Source organism: Oncorhynchus mykiss, chromosome 20 (assembly GCF_013265735.2).
Source record: "Oncorhynchus mykiss isolate Arlee chromosome 20, USDA_OmykA_1.1, whole genome shotgun sequence".
NCBI lineage: Eukaryota > Metazoa > Chordata > Actinopteri > Salmoniformes > Salmonidae > Oncorhynchus > Oncorhynchus mykiss.
Genome location: NC_048584.1, coordinates 26,230,145 through 26,246,191, shown reverse-complemented (window position 1 = coordinate 26,246,191; position 16,047 = coordinate 26,230,145). Strand labels below are relative to the sequence as shown.

Here is a 16,047-nt window from a genome sequence, read left to right as displayed (position 1 = left end):
TGCGTGTGTGTGCGCCATGTCAGTGTGTGTGTGTGCGCTATGTCAGTGTGTGTGTGTGTGCGCCATGTCAGTGTGTGTGTGTGTGCGCCATGTCAGTGTGTGTGTGTGCGCCATGTCAGTGTGTGTGTGTGTGTGCGCCATGTCAGTGCGTGTGTGTGTGTGCGCCATGTCAGTGCGTGTGTGTGTGTGCACCATGTCAGTGTGTGTGTGTGTGTGCGCCATGTCAGTGTGTGTGTGTGTGTGCCATGTCAGTGTGTGTGTGCGCCATGTCAGTGTGTGTGTGTGTGTGTGTGCGCCATGTCAGTGTGTGTGTGTGTGTGCACCATGTCAGTGTGTGTGTGTGTGCACCATGTCAGTGTGTGTGTGTGTGTGCGCCATGTCAGTGTGTGCGCCATGTCAGTGTGTGTGCGCCATGTCAGTGTGTGTGTGTGTGTGTGCGCCATGTCAGTGTGTGTGTGTGCGCCATGTCAGTGTGTGTGTGTGTGTGTGTGTGTGCACCATGTCAGTGTGTATATGTGCACCATGTCAGTGTGTGTGTGTGTGTGCACCATGTCAGTGTGTGTATGTGCACCATGTCAGTGTGTGTGTGTGCACCATGTCAGTGTGTCTTTGCCTTGTCAGTCAGTGTGCAGAGCTGATTCTGCAGGCAGATGATGCAGCCCAACACAGGCAGGTGGTACAGAGTACAGACACATCTGGATGTAGGGGACTTGTTTCCTTTGACACATGTTAATACTCTATACTTCCTGAACTGTAGTTGGTCTCTGGTCACCAGGCCTTGGAGTCAGGAAGGGCCACCAGCTGTGGCCATTAAACTCGAGGAGCGAACTGCCATTTGAGACGGTGGCCAAATCCCAAATTACACTCTACTCCCTATGTAGTGAACTACTTTTCAATTAAATTCAGAAAAGTGGACAAATCAAGTTAAGGGCAATTCTATTAGCACTATGATGGTGCTTCAGACACAGAACAAACAGGCACAGATACAAGAATAGGGCTTTGGTCAAACGTTGTGCCCCATATAGGGAATAGGGGGTTATTTCGGATGCACACAGATAGAGAGCTTTGGGGGACCACTTTCAGTTGTTTTAACTGTTGATGTGCTAATGCCCTCAAACTCAAATCTGGACCTCCATGCCAGTTCCACTGCTTCCTGTCATTCTTCCCCTCTAATCAGGGACCTGGGACACCAGGTGGGGTGTACTTAATTACCAGGTAGAACAGAATACCAGCAGTAGTCCGGACCTCGTAGGGTAAGATTTGAATACCCCTGTGCTAGTGCCAGGCTACATCCATTCACACGAAGGCTAAACATATTTTCTGTCTGCTTATAATCCAAATGATCCTAATCCGCCGAGATACAAAGGTAACCTAAATCACACAACCTATTTAGACCATATGCCAAACCCACGCCATTGGTCTACACCAGTCAGAGGTTTACCGGTTTAGGTAGTCATTAACGTGTGTGTGTGTGTGTGTGTGTGTGTGTGTGTGTGTGTTCCTAAATGTATAGCTCTGGGCTGGCATGTACGTGGTCATAGGCTGCGTCGTCAACAGTATATGTACGGTACAACGGCTGCTTTGATGCAAGACCTCTTCCGGGTGTTCTATTTGAAAACCTTTGATCCAACTGCACAGACCTAGATACAGTTTAGCCCAGCCAAAGAAATGTGCCTCACCTCAACCTTCCTAGTATTCAATGATGTATGAAAACAGATAATAGTCCATTTAGTTCTCTCAGGGGAGGTTGGTTGAATCATAAGAGCAATGTCAAATCTGACAAGCACTTCACTGTGGTTGCTACGGAGACAGAGACCATGTGATTTAGATGACACTGTACAAGCAAAGAGGTGTGTGTGTGTACTGACTACTGTGAGACGGGCACAAACAGATGACGAAAGGTAGCAAACATGAAGACCGTTGTAACAGAGAGGAGGAGGGTTATTCATTGGAGGGAAACGATTAAAAGATGAGGTTATATTGGGGAGTTTGGAGAAGAAGCAAAAGAGGGAGATATAAAAAAAAAATAAAAGCCAGAGGGAATGAGGAGAGTGAGAGAAGAGAATAGGTTATTGGGGATGGAGAGAAAAAGAGGAGAGGAATGAGGGATACGAATGGGAGGGTGAACAGTGAGATGGAAAGAGAAGAGAGGGTAAAGCACCGAGCAGGTCCTGTGTAGCTTTAGTAGGAGAGTGGTTATGTGAGGTGCACATGTGACCTGAGCCTCCCTGGAAGACCAGAGAGAAGAGTGGCCGAGAAAGAGAGTGTGTGTGTGTGTGGCAGCTGCAGTGGCCAGGACTGCAATAGAATGCTGAAGGTGCTTATGTATACTGTCATGGGCTTTCCCAAATAGCTCCCTATATAGTGCACTACCCATAGGGCTCTGGCTCTGGTCAAAAGTAGTGCACTATGTAGGGAATATGGTACCATTTGGGATGCAATAATGCTGTTGGAGCTGGGCTAAAGTGGAAGCTCTGCTCTGAAATGGGTCACTATCTATTTTATGAGAGGTGCCTGGGTTTTATACCGGGGTTGATTTGAAGTCTGTTACCTGAATATAATAGCATTTTGGTAGTTGAAACCAGCTTTAACTGAGGCAAATTTGGTGATGGAAATGGTTTGTGTCCATTTTTATTAGGTGAATGACGTGACAGTATATTGCACTAAACACTATGTGGTCACTCTTTTCACTGTGTCCCACCTCCATCCACCCTATCAGAACATAATGGAACTAAGGCCCTCTTCTAACACGGATAGAAACATCCTCATACTCAATGATAAACCTGCAACTACTGCTCAATCAGTAAATATATCAGCAACAACAAAAATATATTTTATAAAGCCCGGTTTACACCAGCAGTTGTCACAAAGTGCTTTACACATGACCTCCGCAGACCTTCGCTGCCTAGGTAAAAAGTATGTTTAAACAGTTTTGTAATAAGCTACTTTGTGTTCTCTTCATCTGTCAGGTGTTTGCCACCTACCCCAACGAGGACTATGATCGTCGGAATGAGGACGTGGACCCCATGGCTGCGTCTGCAGAGTACGAGCTGGAGAAGAGGGTGGAGAGGCTCGATCTGTTCCCCGTCGAGCTGGAGAAAGGTACACCTCAGCTCAGTTACCCCATAACCTTAATGTGGCAATCTGTGATTTGAAAAACAACAAAGAACATTCCAGATTGCCCACTTAAGAAAACTCCCCTTCACAGTACTGTAAAGAGGAGTTGTAATCGCCATTCTCTTGAGACAATCAGAGATCAATCCCCTCACTCAATCAGAACACATCTATCATCCCTCCATCTGCCTTCCAGTTATCCCTTCTCCCAAGAGGGACATTCTGATTTTAAAAGCTATTATGAAACAAAAGAGCATTTCATTTTCATCATGGATTACGATGATTTTATTGTTTTCTCACTGTCTCACTGTCCTCAGATGGGGATGGGCTGGGTATCAGTATCATTGGGATGGGGGCGGGGGCAGACATGGGCCTGGAGAAACTGGGCATCTTTGTCAAGACGGTCACCGATGGAGGAGCAGCGCACCGGGATGGCAGGTACATTACAAAATGGTGGCCTTCATCTACGGCTTTTCCATCTACACTCCTGGCAGACTTACCTGAACAGGTTCTGCATGATTTAATACATCTAAGAAGCAATCAAGCATGTGAGATGAGCCAAACTTGAATGTCTAGTAGTAGTATTCACATCTCTGTCTAGCTTGCGGATTTTGATATGTTATTGCTTTTCCACAAATAGGTTTGGAATAATAAAGGGAGTCAATTCGGTCGCATTACGGTTCCTTGCGGGAGCAGGTCTCGCTAGCAAAACAGATTTCTATCTCCGAGACAAACCTGTATGAATGGTTGAATGAAAAAGTAAGCATATTATTAGACTGTGGTGCTGAGGTTGTTGTGCTGCTTTGTGTTTCTCCACCCAGGATCCAGGTGAATGACCTGATAGTGGAGGTGGATGGGACCAGTCTGGTGGGGGTCACTCAGACCTTCGCTGCCTCCGTCCTCAGGAACACCACAGGCACTGTCAAGTGAGGATATGTTTTTGGCAATAGTGCGCTACTTTTGACTAGGGTCTATAGAGCTCTGGTGAAAAATAGTGCACAATATAAGGAATAAAGGTGCTATTTGGGATGCAACACTCTGATGTTACAGAGGCTTCTAGTTAAAAAAAAAATCATTTTTAGCAGGTTTCTTTTCCTCACCAACTAAACTCAGCAAAAAAATACACTTTTTTTTCAGGACCTTTTTTTCAGGACCCTGTTTTTCAAAGATAATTTGTAAAAATTCAAATTACTTCACAGATCTTCATTGTTTCCCATTTCAATGAACCATAAACAATTCATGAACATCCACCTGTGGAAAGGACGTTAAGACACTAACAGCTTACAGACGGTAGGCAATTAAGGTCACAGTTATGAAAACTTAGGACACTAAAGAGGCCTTTCTACTGACTCTGAAAAACACCAAAAGAAAGATGCCCAGGGTCCCTGCTCATCTGCGTGAACGTGCCTTAGGCATGCTGCAAGGAGGCATGAGGACTGCAGGCCGTAAATTGCAACGTCCATACTGTGAGACGCCTAAGACAGCGCTACAGGGAGACAGGGCGGACAGCTGATTGTCCTCGCAGTGGCAGACCACATGTAACATCACCTGCACAGGATCGGTACATCCGAACATCACACCTGCGGGACAGGTACAGGATGGCAACAACAACTGCCTGAGTTACACCAGAAACGCACAATCCCTCCATCAGTGCTCAGACTGTCCACAATAGGCTGAGAGGCTGGACTGAAGGCTTGTAGGCATGTTGTAAGGCAGGTCCTCACCAGACATCACCAGCAACAACTTTGCCTATGGGCACAAACCCACCGTCACTGGACCAGACAGGACTGGCAAAAAGTACTCTTCACTGACGAGTCGCGGTTTTGTCTCACCAGGGGTAATGGTCGGATTCGCGTTTATCGGCGAAGGAATGAGCGTTACACCAAGGCCTCGAGGTGGAGGGTCCGTCATGGTCTGGGGCAGTGTGTCACAGCATCATCGGACTGAGCTTGTTGTCATTGCAGGCAATCTCAACGCTGTGCGTTACAGGGAAGACATCCTCCTCCCTCATGTGGTACCCTTCCTGCAGGCTCATCCTGACATGACCCTCCAGCATGACAATGCAACCAGCCATACTGCTCGTTCTGTGCATGACTTCCTACAAGACAGGAATGTCAGTGTTCTGCCATGGCCAGCGAAGAGCCCGGATCTCAATCCCATTGAGCACGTCTGGGACCTGTTGGATCAGAGGGTGAGGGCTAGGGCCATTCCCCCCCAGAAATGTCTGGAAACTTTCAGGTGCCTTGGTGGAAGAGTGGGGTAACATCTCACAGCAAGAACTGGCAAATCTGGTGCAGTCCATGAGGAGGAGATGCACTGCAATACTTAATGCAGCTGGTGGCCACACCAGATACCGACTTTTGATTTTGACCCCTCCCCATTGTTCAGGGACACATTATTCCATTTCTGTTAGTCACATGTCTGTGGAACTTGTTCAGTTTATGTCTCAGTTGTTGAATCTTGTTATGGTCATACAAATATTTACACACATTAAGTTTGCTGAAAATAAAAGCAGTTGACAGTGAGAGGACATTTTTTTTTTTTTTTTGCTGAGTTTACTACTGCTTTGAGAACAATTAGCTACTGAGAGAGAATAGAGTTGCCTTGATGGACGTCTCTCTCAAACACTTGAATACAGACAGGTTAAACGACTTCATCAAGTCTAGTCCCTACTCTATTTTCTTTGTAGTACTGCGTGACGCGAGACTCCGTTAAGGTTTTCTGTACACATTTTCTTCTTAGTTTTGCAGTGGCTTTAGACTCTAGAGAAGACTGTCTACATGACCACATCCTCCCACATACATACTGTGTAGACCAGGGCATGCAGAGTAGTCAGTCATCAGAGGTCAAATGGGGCCATGATGAAGAGCGAAAACTTCCCTTCGAGATACAGCAACAGGACCACAGACAAAGCTGAAACTCACGTTTGAACCATGGAAGAGCATAAAAAAAACATCACCATCATGCTCACAGCAGGCATCAACACAATTATCATTCTGAAATGCCAGAGGGGTCTATTTGTGGCTGACTGAATGGGGCACCAGAGTCGCCTGCCTGTTCCTCAATCCCCAGCACTGCTTTGTCGTCGTATACAGGCTCATTCATTCATAATTCTGGAACTAGTGATCAGTAGAGCTGTGTGTGTGTGTGTGTGTGTGTGTGTAATTGTTAGTGTTGTGTGACTTTAGAGGGAGCTCATGCATTATAGATCAGTAGACTGGGAAGGAAGGGTTGAGGCAGGCAGGCGGTCAGTTGGGCCTATTCATAAAAATGTCAGCCATGGGAATGGATGGGTGAATGAGGATGGGAACTGTGTTTAGCATTTAATTATCTGATAGTTTACGGGGGGCATTCTAAGGCTGTTGTGGTGGTCTTGATAACTGACTGACTATGGGTACTCATTCTGAACTGCACTACTCCTATTCCTCTTACATAGCTGAGGAGAGTATTACACTGGAGCATATTGGGTCAAGGTTGAGAGGTTATATAATTCAGATTATTTAACCTCTTGCTAAGGGACCATATCATAGAGGTTCGTCTTATTGCAGTCCACATAGAAAGCCATTTTCAAAATCTGTAATTGTATGCAGGTTTCTGATTGGTCGGGAGAAGCCAGGTGAGCAGAGTGAGGTGGCCCAGCTGATCCAACAGACCCTGGAACAGGAGCGCTGGCAGAGAGAGATGATGGAACAACGCTACAGCCAGTACATGGACGACCAAGAGGTAGGTCTACAACCAGTCTGTAACCAACCAGTACATAGATGACCAGAAGGTAGGTATACAGTTGGTCTACAACCAGTATAGGTAGGTCTATAACCAGTCTACAGCCAGTACATGGACAACCAAGAAGTACAGTACAGATGGACAGACAAACAGGGGAGTTACTACCAGAACGTGTCCAATAAGAATACAGATGTTTTCTGTATGTTATGAAATGTTTTGCTACTCTGTGGCTTAAAGAACACGACCCTGAACACGGCTAGTTTAGAGCGAAACTGACACCTGGTCACTAATTTATTTAAAAAAAAATAATAATAACAGGCATTTTTAGATACATTTTTTCCCTCTGTGTGTTCTCTTTTACCCTTTAGGATTAAGATACTGTATGTGTGCCAATCACATCTTTGTCAGAATTGACCCAAAGCCGGTGGCTGTATCGAGTGAGCTGAATGGGCGTGTGTCCTTAGCTACGCTGTTACTGTCCAGTATAGCCTCCAGACAGTATAAACACACGTGCGCTTCCCAAATGACACCCTATTCTTCCTATGGGCTCTGGTCAAAAGTAGTGCACTAAATAGGCAATAGGGTGCCATTTGTGACTAAATAGGCAATAGGGTGCCATTTGTGATGCATACCAACAGGTCAGTTTAGAGAGCATAGGCCAAATAGGATAAATTAAATTCTGTCTCCCTAGGACTTCTTTTTCAAAATGAATCAGTGTTTCTGGTGTTTTGGCCTCTTCATCTCTGGGTTGTTAGGTTAGAGATTTTAGAGTACTTACAACCCAAAAGGATGATTTTTTTCCCCCTCTAACCTCTGTCCAATCAAAATCCTATGAGGATGCAGGACATTCTTATGTTCTCCATCTTATTACGTTGACATGCAGAATGATGGCATAATGGTTGAGGGTTTGTTCTGTGTTCCCTCCCCTAATCTAGGGATGCTCTTCAATGGTGTTATACGCCATCTAGTGGCCAGTCTCAGTACCAACCAACCATTTATTATTTTATTTTACCTTTATTTAACTATTTAAGTCAGTTAAGAATAAATTCTTATAACCATGATGCTGTTATAGTAGCAGCAGGCACAGGCATTTCTAAAAATACTGTGAAATGGGATTGATGGAAGCATATTGAACCTATTCAAACCTATTCAAATATGCAGACACTTTGGCCCTGTCAATTAAGAGCTGGAGAAAAATTAAACCCCAAACCGAATAGTTACTTTCGGGCTCACCGGTCCTCTCTTTCCCCAGGATGGTGAATATGGTACTGATGAGGAGGAGGATGAGGAGGAGGAGGTCAGCCCCACGGAGCCGTCTGCCATCGAGGTGTTTGACCTGGCTGAGAACGAGGACATCTCTCCCCTGGAGACGGACCCTGAGAAGCTGGCCCATAAGTACCGGGAGGTGAGAGGAAGCATTAAAGATAAAGGGCGGTGTTGCCCTGTTCCTTATATACTGCACTACCTTTTGGACAGATTTTGCAACAACTTCCTTAACTCTCTCCTCAGCTTCAAATAAAGCATGCTGTAACACAGGCAGAGATCCAACAGCTGAAAAGAAAGGTAGGTTAAGTTGTATTATGTTGCTGCTATGCTATGTTGTCTTAGGTCACTCTTTATGTCGTGTTGTGGTGTCTCCCTTTTTCGTGATGTGTGTTTTGTCCTATATTTTTATTTTAATATGTTTAATTCTAGCCCCCCTCCCCGCACGGGGCCTTTTGGTAGGCCGTCATTGTAAATAAGAATTTGTTCCTAACGGACTTGCCCAGTTAAATCTAGGTTAAATAAAAGAAGAAAAAAAAATATATATATATATATATATATATCGTGATTGTTATTAAATGTGATGTCCCAATGTTTAATTGTACAGGACATCTACTACTTAATTAATATTCAGTGGCATTTACGGCCAGTCCGTTAATTTACCTGTGTGTGTGTGTGTACTTACGCGCATCTGTGTGTGTACTTCTCCACACTCCCAGCTGAACCATGCAGAGCAGGACAAGCAGCGCTGGCGTATGGACAAGAACCAGCTGGAGCAGACCCTGCAGGAGAACAAGGAGCGCATGGAGAAGCTGGAGGGCTACTGGATGGAGGCCCAGAGTCTGTGTCAGGCTGTGGACGAGCACCTGAAGGAGACGCAGGCCCAGTACCAGGCTCTGGAGCGCAAGTACAGCAAGGCCAAGCGCCTCATCAAGGAGTACCAGCAGAAGTAAGGCCGGGCCACACACACACACACACACAGAGGTGGCATTGCTACTAGCGTTAGCGCAATGACATGCTAGCTGTTCCCATAGACTTCCAGTCATGGAGCCATTGACTATCCATTTAAAAGCGCGTCTCTGCAGAAAAGTATTTTTGCAGTGGCAACAATTTGGGCCACCGCTGCTAAATTAATATAGGGGAAAAACTTGAGTGTGATTAGTGTCTCTGTGACGTCTCATCTGTAGGGAGATTGAGTACCTGAAGAAGGAGACTCAGCGCTGTGTACAGGACGGGGCCGAGGCATCACTGAAGGAGGAGTCAGGACAGCTCCATGAACAGGTAATAGTGGAGACTGATGGCTGTATGTGTGGCTCCAACACCAAGGTTTGTGTGTTCGATTCCTGCTGGGGCCACCGATACGAAAAATGTATGCATGCATGACTGTCAGTTGCTTTAGATAAGTGTCTGTTAAATGATATATATTTCATTGTGTGCAGCCATTGGGGAGACCATTGGTGAAGCAGAGCATTGGTAAAGTTTCTAGTAGTCTATCATAATACATAACTGTAACCTTCTGTGTTACTTTGGTTGCAGGTAGCAGATCTGGAATGCAGGGTTGAAGAGCTGAAATCTGAACCTTTATAAAAGCCTGGTTTCCTATGTCTCTTCAAGAACATGAAGTGAATACCAGGATGTTAGTGTATTTGCAGTGGACCCAGGGTATTTCTTGCCTCAAACTTTAGTATTGGTTTGCGGTTGCATACGTGTACCCTCAGGCTTTGTATTGCTGCATATAATCTCTTTATCTAACAACCCTTTCAATCCTGTTTTTGTTGTTTGTTTTGTGAATATTTCCCATCTGGTAATATTGCCAACGGCTACTGGTTTGTCTGATTAGTTTAATCAACCATTTTCTTAACATTTAAAAAAATACTGGCAAGAACTTCTGTGGAGCTCTAACCGTTGTTCCGTATTTGGCCATTCGATAGAAAATAGTGTTTGGGTGAATTAGAAAACCAGGCTTTTGATTTCAATTGCAAAAACAAATTCCCTTTCTTTGTTTTGTGATGTTTTATTTTCTGGGGTTGTCATTTTACAGCTGTAATACTGTGTGGTTTGTATATATTATTTTATTAATACATGTGAAACATTTAACATGTATGCACTAATGGAGTCAAGAGTTGGTGCATATGATAACTTATGTGACTGAGGAAGACGTGTAATTGTAAAATGTTGACACTGGAGAAGATGTAGAATGATTGTGTTGGTGCTTCACTGGAACATAAGAGAATACCGTAGGTTATCCATCTCCTTCTACAATTAGATCAGCAATCCAACCTTTGCAGGGGCTTGTCACTCAACTTCAGTCAACTGCTCCCTACCTCTGAGTTAACAATCGCAGAGCATGTGTATTGTTAGCCAGTCAACTCCGCTACCCAGTAATGGCTACTGATGCGATTCAGTAAGAGCACAGTAAACCCTCAGTAACAACCCCTTAAGTAACTGAACCTACATTAGATAACTCATTGTAAAAAGGACCAGAAGAGAACGTTTCCAAATCTGCTCTGCTACAAAGGGACATGGACAAGATTTGAAATCTGATGTTTTTTAATTTTATTGTGGATGTTATCAAAGATGTGTTCAACACTGACTGAATGGCAGACCACAAGAACTGGTGATGGAAAGTGTTGGGAAACACAACTGGTGCATGTTCATTAGAAACCAAACAGAATAAAATGGACTGAAACAGGGAGGGACTAGTCCTATCTGGACTTGTCCGTTGTGTACCCTAATGAACACAACCATGGACTTCGAAGGTGATGAAACATCACCAGCAGCTATTGTGCACTCCCCATTCCCCTTACTGTAGCACATGGAATCACTGCCGGGTAGTATTCACCTGCTTCTTCACAGTTTGGAGGGAAACTTACTGTAAAAAGCCTATTTATGTCAACTCCCATAGTTAAGATGACTGAAATATTTGCTTGTTTATATGGTAAACGCCATATGTGAGGTATTGGATTAAAGCTGGTAAGATAAGCAATGGAAAGAAAGAAACTGTCTAGAATGGATATTTGTTGAATTTTGGAGGCAAGATCTGGGTGATTTCAAAGACAGTGTTGGATAATTTTATGAAATTAAGAAATATCTCATGAGCATGTTATGTATTTTCATAAGATTTTAGGCTTGTACAGGGCACATGCTTTGCATTGTTTTGTGGAATAAATGGTGAACCGTGATAATGAAGTCAGTCTTTTTTTAAATTCATTTTCTATTTCCCTCATCTTCGGGTTTACAAACTGAATTGTCCTCCAGGTACAAAGATACACTACATAACCAAAAGTATGGACACCTGCTCGTCAAACATCTCATTCCAAAATCATGAACATGAATATGGAGTTGGTCCCCCTTTGCTACTACAACAGCCTCCACTCTTCTGAGAAGGCTTTCCACTAGATGTTGGAACATTGCTGCAGGGGCTTGCTTCCATTCAAACACGAGCGTTAGTGAGGTCAAGCAATAATAAAACACAAATCACATGCTTGTACTTGTGTTGTAAATAGAATGGTATTCTGATCTGTGAATGTTGCTCTGCTACAGAAATATCAACTTAACCAAGTAGTAAAGTGTGTGGGTGGTGCAGCCCAAATTATGAGTGCATCTTTTCATGGTGTCTCGTCAGGTGATAATTTCGTGAAAACCGTTTGACACACTGATCACACTTGTACAGTTTCTCTCCGTTGTGCAGCAGCTGGTGAGCTTTCAGACTCTGAGGTCGACTGAAGCTTTTCCCACATTCAGGACAGGTACATGGTTTCACCCCAGTGTGTTTTCTCTCATGGCGCTTCAGATCCCCAGACTGACGGAAAGTCTCTCCGCACTCTGTACACAGGAAAGGCTTCTCCCCTGTGTGTATCCTCACGTGCACATTCAGCTGTCCAGAGTGGCTAAAACACTTCTCACAATAAGAACAGCGGTATGGCTTCTCTCCCGTGTGAATCCGCTGATGCTGCTTAAGGCTGTAGAAACAAGAGAAACCTTTCCCACAGTCATTGCACAAGTACCGTTTGGCTGTGACTGACTGGAAACACCTGTGAGATTTGAAGCATTTAACATACTTGTAGCTCTTCCCACACTGAAAGCAGAGGTGGACCTCTCCCCCCTCCACGGCCTTCTGCTCTGGCGGAATGAGGCCTGAGCCCAGGCCTGAGGCTTGAGAGACATACTCCTCAGGGTGGTGTCTCTTAACGTGCTTCCGGAGGTACCTCTCCTCGGTGAAGGAGAATTGGCAGTAGGAGCAGGGGACAGCTTCAGAGCTCAGCTGGATGTCCTTACATACTTCTGCCTCCAGGTGGCGCTGTAGACCGGCAGCCTGACTGAAGAACCTACCACAGCGGGTGCAGCAATAACGCAGATTTTCCTTCGGGTGCTTGTTGAGCTTGTGCTTATTCAGGGTGGTGTACCGTTTGAAGGTAACCCCACATGTAGAGCAAGAATACGGCGGCGGCCCCACCACGACCTGGATGCACTGATGGGATCTGAGAGACTCTGGGTTGTCGTAGGTTCCCTGACACTCAGTGCAGCTGTACTGGGCCTCCTCTCCAACAGCCTCTCCCTCCATCTCCTCCATGTCCAGAGCATCTGAATCAGGATCTGAATGCGATCTCTTCTTGGTACTGATTTGTCTTTGTTTTGGTGCGTTTGTCTTAGTTTTGGCTTTAGAGGTCCTGGTGGACTTTACTCTGAGGTTCCTTAGTCTCTGAGAGGGAGCTCTTCCAGTCTGGGTCTCTGTAGGTGAATCATTGGTGGAGGGGGGCTCCGGTTCCCAGGCGCTGTCAGAGGGCGGCCGGGGCAGATTCTCCCCTCTGACCTCTACTACTCGACGCTTCTTCTTCGTTCCGTGAACTCGTAGCTGGTGCCTCGCCAGGTCATACCCCTGAGCAAAACACTTCCTGCACTGGGGGCAGCAGTAGGGTCTGACGTTGGAGTGGACAGCTCGCATGTGTCTTTGAAAGTGGCCTTTCTGTTTAAAGCGCTTCCCACACTGAGAGCAGCTGTTGGCCTCCTCACCTCTTTGTGCCGGCTCATCTGTCTGGGGCTCTGTATGTATAGCATCAGAGGGGAGTTCTGGGGATTCAGGTTTATGGGTGCTCTCCCCTCTGACCTCTACAAAAGCCTGCATTTTGATGACCTTTTCCCTTTGGTCATGGCTCTTCATGTGCTGACAAAGGCTGCTCTCCACAGTAGAAGAGAATGGGCAGTGAGGACACGGGAATAAGACAGAGGTCCCTGTAGGTGGAGCATCGGAGGTGCAAGACTCTGTTTCCTGGGTCCTGTCAGGGGATGGCTGACTCTTCCCTCTGACCTCTTCAGTCATAAACTCTTCTATTCCCTGCTTCTTCTTCTTTCCATGAACTCGTATCTGGTGCCTGGCCAGACAAGACAGCTGAGCGAAACACCTCCTACAATGGATGCAGCAGTACGGTTTCACCTTGGAGTGGACATTTCGCATGTGTCTCTGGACGTGGCCCTTCTGCTTAAAGCTCTTAGGACACTGAGGGCACCGGTAGGCCAACTCCCCTACAGAGGACGACGACATAGGGTCTGGCTTTACATTGCCGTTAGAAAGGTGATTGTCAAGCTCACTCAGTTCAGACGCAGGGGATAGGTCCAGAGAGTGTGATTTCTCTGTATGTTTTTGAAGGTAGGACTTGGTGGTGAAAGTAAGCTGGCACTGACAGCAGAGGAAAACCTGAGACGACAAATCTGTTCTAAACTCTGAAACAGAGAGAAGAGAAGACGCAAAAGTTAGGTCTTACTAAACATTACTAGAGTGACTGGCATTCTTTCAACCTTTTTGAGTTTCAGAAATGTAATATTCCCTATTATTATTCCTTATACACCCTCACATAAGCCTTCTAGACGCCCAGTGCCTGAGCAAGGTCGTAAAAGGAGACTGGGAACGATAAGTACCTGAAGGGGTGCACTTTCGGAGCCAGATTTGGTCAGAGGGGTCCCTAAACCTTTCGATGAATCTGCCCCCAGGCCAAAACAGGAACTCATCTCCTGGGGGGATGGAGCGGCAGCAGTGGAAGAAAACAATTCCCCTGTACTGGAGTGCTATGAGATTACCCTCCTCTTCATTACGAGCACAGTTAACATACCTGAGACAGAGAGAGAGCGTAATGTGACTTAGACAGACAGACAGACTCTAGAATAAGTGAGGGTACGTCCTACAAGTTACCTCATCCAGTTGGAATGAGTGTCTCGTGCAGCATCGATGTACTCAGATTCACTCTTACTGTTCCAGACCTGAAAAAAAAGAAGCTATGCTTTTTATAGAAAAACATGACAAATAATCTCAGCTGACTCGGCACAACAGTCATAAATAGAGTATAGAGACAATGCTTAAGATTTCCATGGAATAGCACTATAGGTGCACCCAAATATCACCCAGGGTCCTAGGGTTGTGGTCAAGTAGGGAATAGGGTGCCGTAACCGAAACTATTGTACAGTATTTTGTACATTATTTAACCTTTATTTTGACAGGGAGTCAAGCTGAGACCAAGGTCTCTTTTATAGATGAGCCCTGCAAATAGAAAAATATACACATATCACTACAGAAAGCAAAACAGATAAAACACATCATAGGAAACAAACACACTAGTCAGTAAAAAGGTCCTAAATCAGCCATCTGAATATCCCTACATATCACAATTGCCCAGTATATCAGTACTCACTCACCTCCCAGGAATAGTCACTTGCTACTGCTCTTTCCCTGGTAGTCACCTCCCCCTCACAGGGGCCAAAGTGCATTCCTGGGGCCACAGCTGGCCCTTGGTTTAGGACCCCCAGGCCTGCCCCTGGGATACTGGACCTGCCTACCACCAGCCCATGGGGTAGGGTGAGGAGGGCCCTCTGGGGTATACCCATTGGAGTGGGAGAGTCCAGCATGAAGGACAGACCACACTGGTCTTTGTTGGAGGTATGACACTCCTCACAATCTGTAAAAATAGAAATACAAAGTGATAGGCCTAAGTAAGCTGGTACAATCATGTGGTAAGCTAAACTGGATATAACATGGCCTTCCACTTACCAACTGTAGATCTAAGCAACTATGATTTGAAAGATGCATGCAAAGATCAATGATGGCCTTGGAATTCAAGATAGTCAGAGTACACAGAATTCGTTCTCACTCACAGAGGTCATGACCGTTGTCATCTAGTAGTTGATGACCCTCCTCTTGGCCTTGTACCACAGTGTTCACCAATATATTCTGGACCAGGCTGTCAGAGAACACTGTGACAACACAGATCCAGTGAGAAAAGGGAGTATATGAGAAATGTTCCTGACACAGAAGTACATGACAATCACTATCTGAAACTGATTGAATTTGGCTACTGCAGCCTGAGTACCACACCTGCAGAGGGGTTGTCTGTAATGATTTGGACTTGGCATCCCTCCTCTGACACACCAGGATCTGCCCACTCCACGACGATCACTTCTTCAGACATCACTGTAGACTCCATATTCGGTTAGTAGGGTAGCAATGACAGTGTTAGCAAGCACAACAGCCATGTATCAGGACAAAACCTTCACCCTGTGTGATAAACTATGGCAAAAGCCATTTGTCCTGATATTATGCCAATTTCACGACTTAATTTAATAGCTACTAAAGAAAATACAACATCTAAATGTCAAAATGCACAATGTTGTTGGCTAGCAAGCTACATACAAAAATGCTAGCTAGCAATGTGGAATTAGCATTATCTTGCAAGATAGCTAGCTAATGTTCAAAATAATATTGACACACCTGGACAACCTGATCTTCTTGAAACCTGTATTTACTAATAATCTTCGTTATCATTTAGATACTAGTGTATGTCAATTTTGGAAAACGGATTTGACTTTTGAGGAGAAAATTCATGAGTAGCTTCTCCTTCTTCAAGTTGTTTTGATGGCGGACCGCAACCATTCATGGGTAGCTTGTATCGCAATTCCCTT

At 45.2% G+C, this 16,047-nt stretch overlaps 2 protein-coding genes across 5 annotated transcripts in view; one reads left to right on the top strand and one right to left on the bottom strand.

The window, feature by feature from the left end:
- LOC110499248 (neurabin-2) overlaps window positions 1-11,282 on the top strand; it is a 26,475-nt gene extending 15,193 nt beyond the window's left edge. For both annotated transcript variants that reach the window (XM_021576258.2, XM_036956073.1), the window contains 9 exons: window positions 2,970-3,102; window positions 3,432-3,552; window positions 3,936-4,040; window positions 6,705-6,837; window positions 8,090-8,242; window positions 8,347-8,400; window positions 8,820-9,049; window positions 9,288-9,381; window positions 9,637-11,282. In XM_021576258.2, coding sequence (XP_021431933.1) covers window positions 2,970-3,102; window positions 3,432-3,552; window positions 3,936-4,040; window positions 6,705-6,837; window positions 8,090-8,242; window positions 8,347-8,400; window positions 8,820-9,049; window positions 9,288-9,381; window positions 9,637-9,687 — 1,074 coding nt within the window. In that variant the 3' untranslated portion in view covers window positions 9,688-11,282. The remainder of the gene's footprint in view (window positions 1-2,969; window positions 3,103-3,431; window positions 3,553-3,935; window positions 4,041-6,704; window positions 6,838-8,089; window positions 8,243-8,346; window positions 8,401-8,819; window positions 9,050-9,287; window positions 9,382-9,636) is intronic.
- Window positions 10,634-16,047, bottom strand: LOC110499247 (histone-lysine N-methyltransferase PRDM9). Of its 3 annotated transcripts, none has more exons than XM_036956072.1 (7): window positions 15,857-16,047; window positions 15,464-15,655; window positions 15,244-15,342; window positions 14,788-15,047; window positions 14,288-14,355; window positions 14,017-14,207; window positions 10,634-13,821 (listed from the first exon to the last, which is right to left on the bottom strand). In XM_036956072.1, the coding sequence occupies exons 2-7, from the start codon at window positions 15,570-15,572 to the stop codon at window positions 11,693-11,695; spliced, it is 2,856 nt and encodes a 951-aa protein (XP_036811967.1). In that variant the 5' UTR covers window positions 15,573-15,655; window positions 15,857-16,047; the 3' UTR covers window positions 10,634-11,692. The 3 variants fall into 3 exon arrangements, with proteins under 3 accessions (XP_036811967.1, XP_021431930.2, XP_021431932.2); XM_021576255.2 differs by having other exon boundaries at window positions 15,464-15,566; XM_021576257.2 differs by having other exon boundaries at window positions 15,464-15,559; window positions 15,857-16,046.

What these genes read in the sequence shown, in the direction of transcription:
- LOC110499247 (XM_021576255.2), bottom strand. Translation starts at nt 15,910, where the DNA reads ATGATAACGAAGATTATTAGTAAATACAGGTTTCAAGAAGATCAGGTT. An exon ending in TGACAACGGTCATGACCTCT is followed by an intron (nt 15,048 to 15,243) that starts GTGAGTGAGAAC and finishes CTATTTTTACAG; the next exon opens with ATTGTGAGGAGTGTCATACC. An exon ending in CCGAAAGTGCACCCCTTCAG is followed by an intron (nt 13,822 to 14,016) that starts GTACTTATCGTT and finishes TCTCTGTTTCAG; the next exon opens with AGTTTAGAACAGATTTGTCG.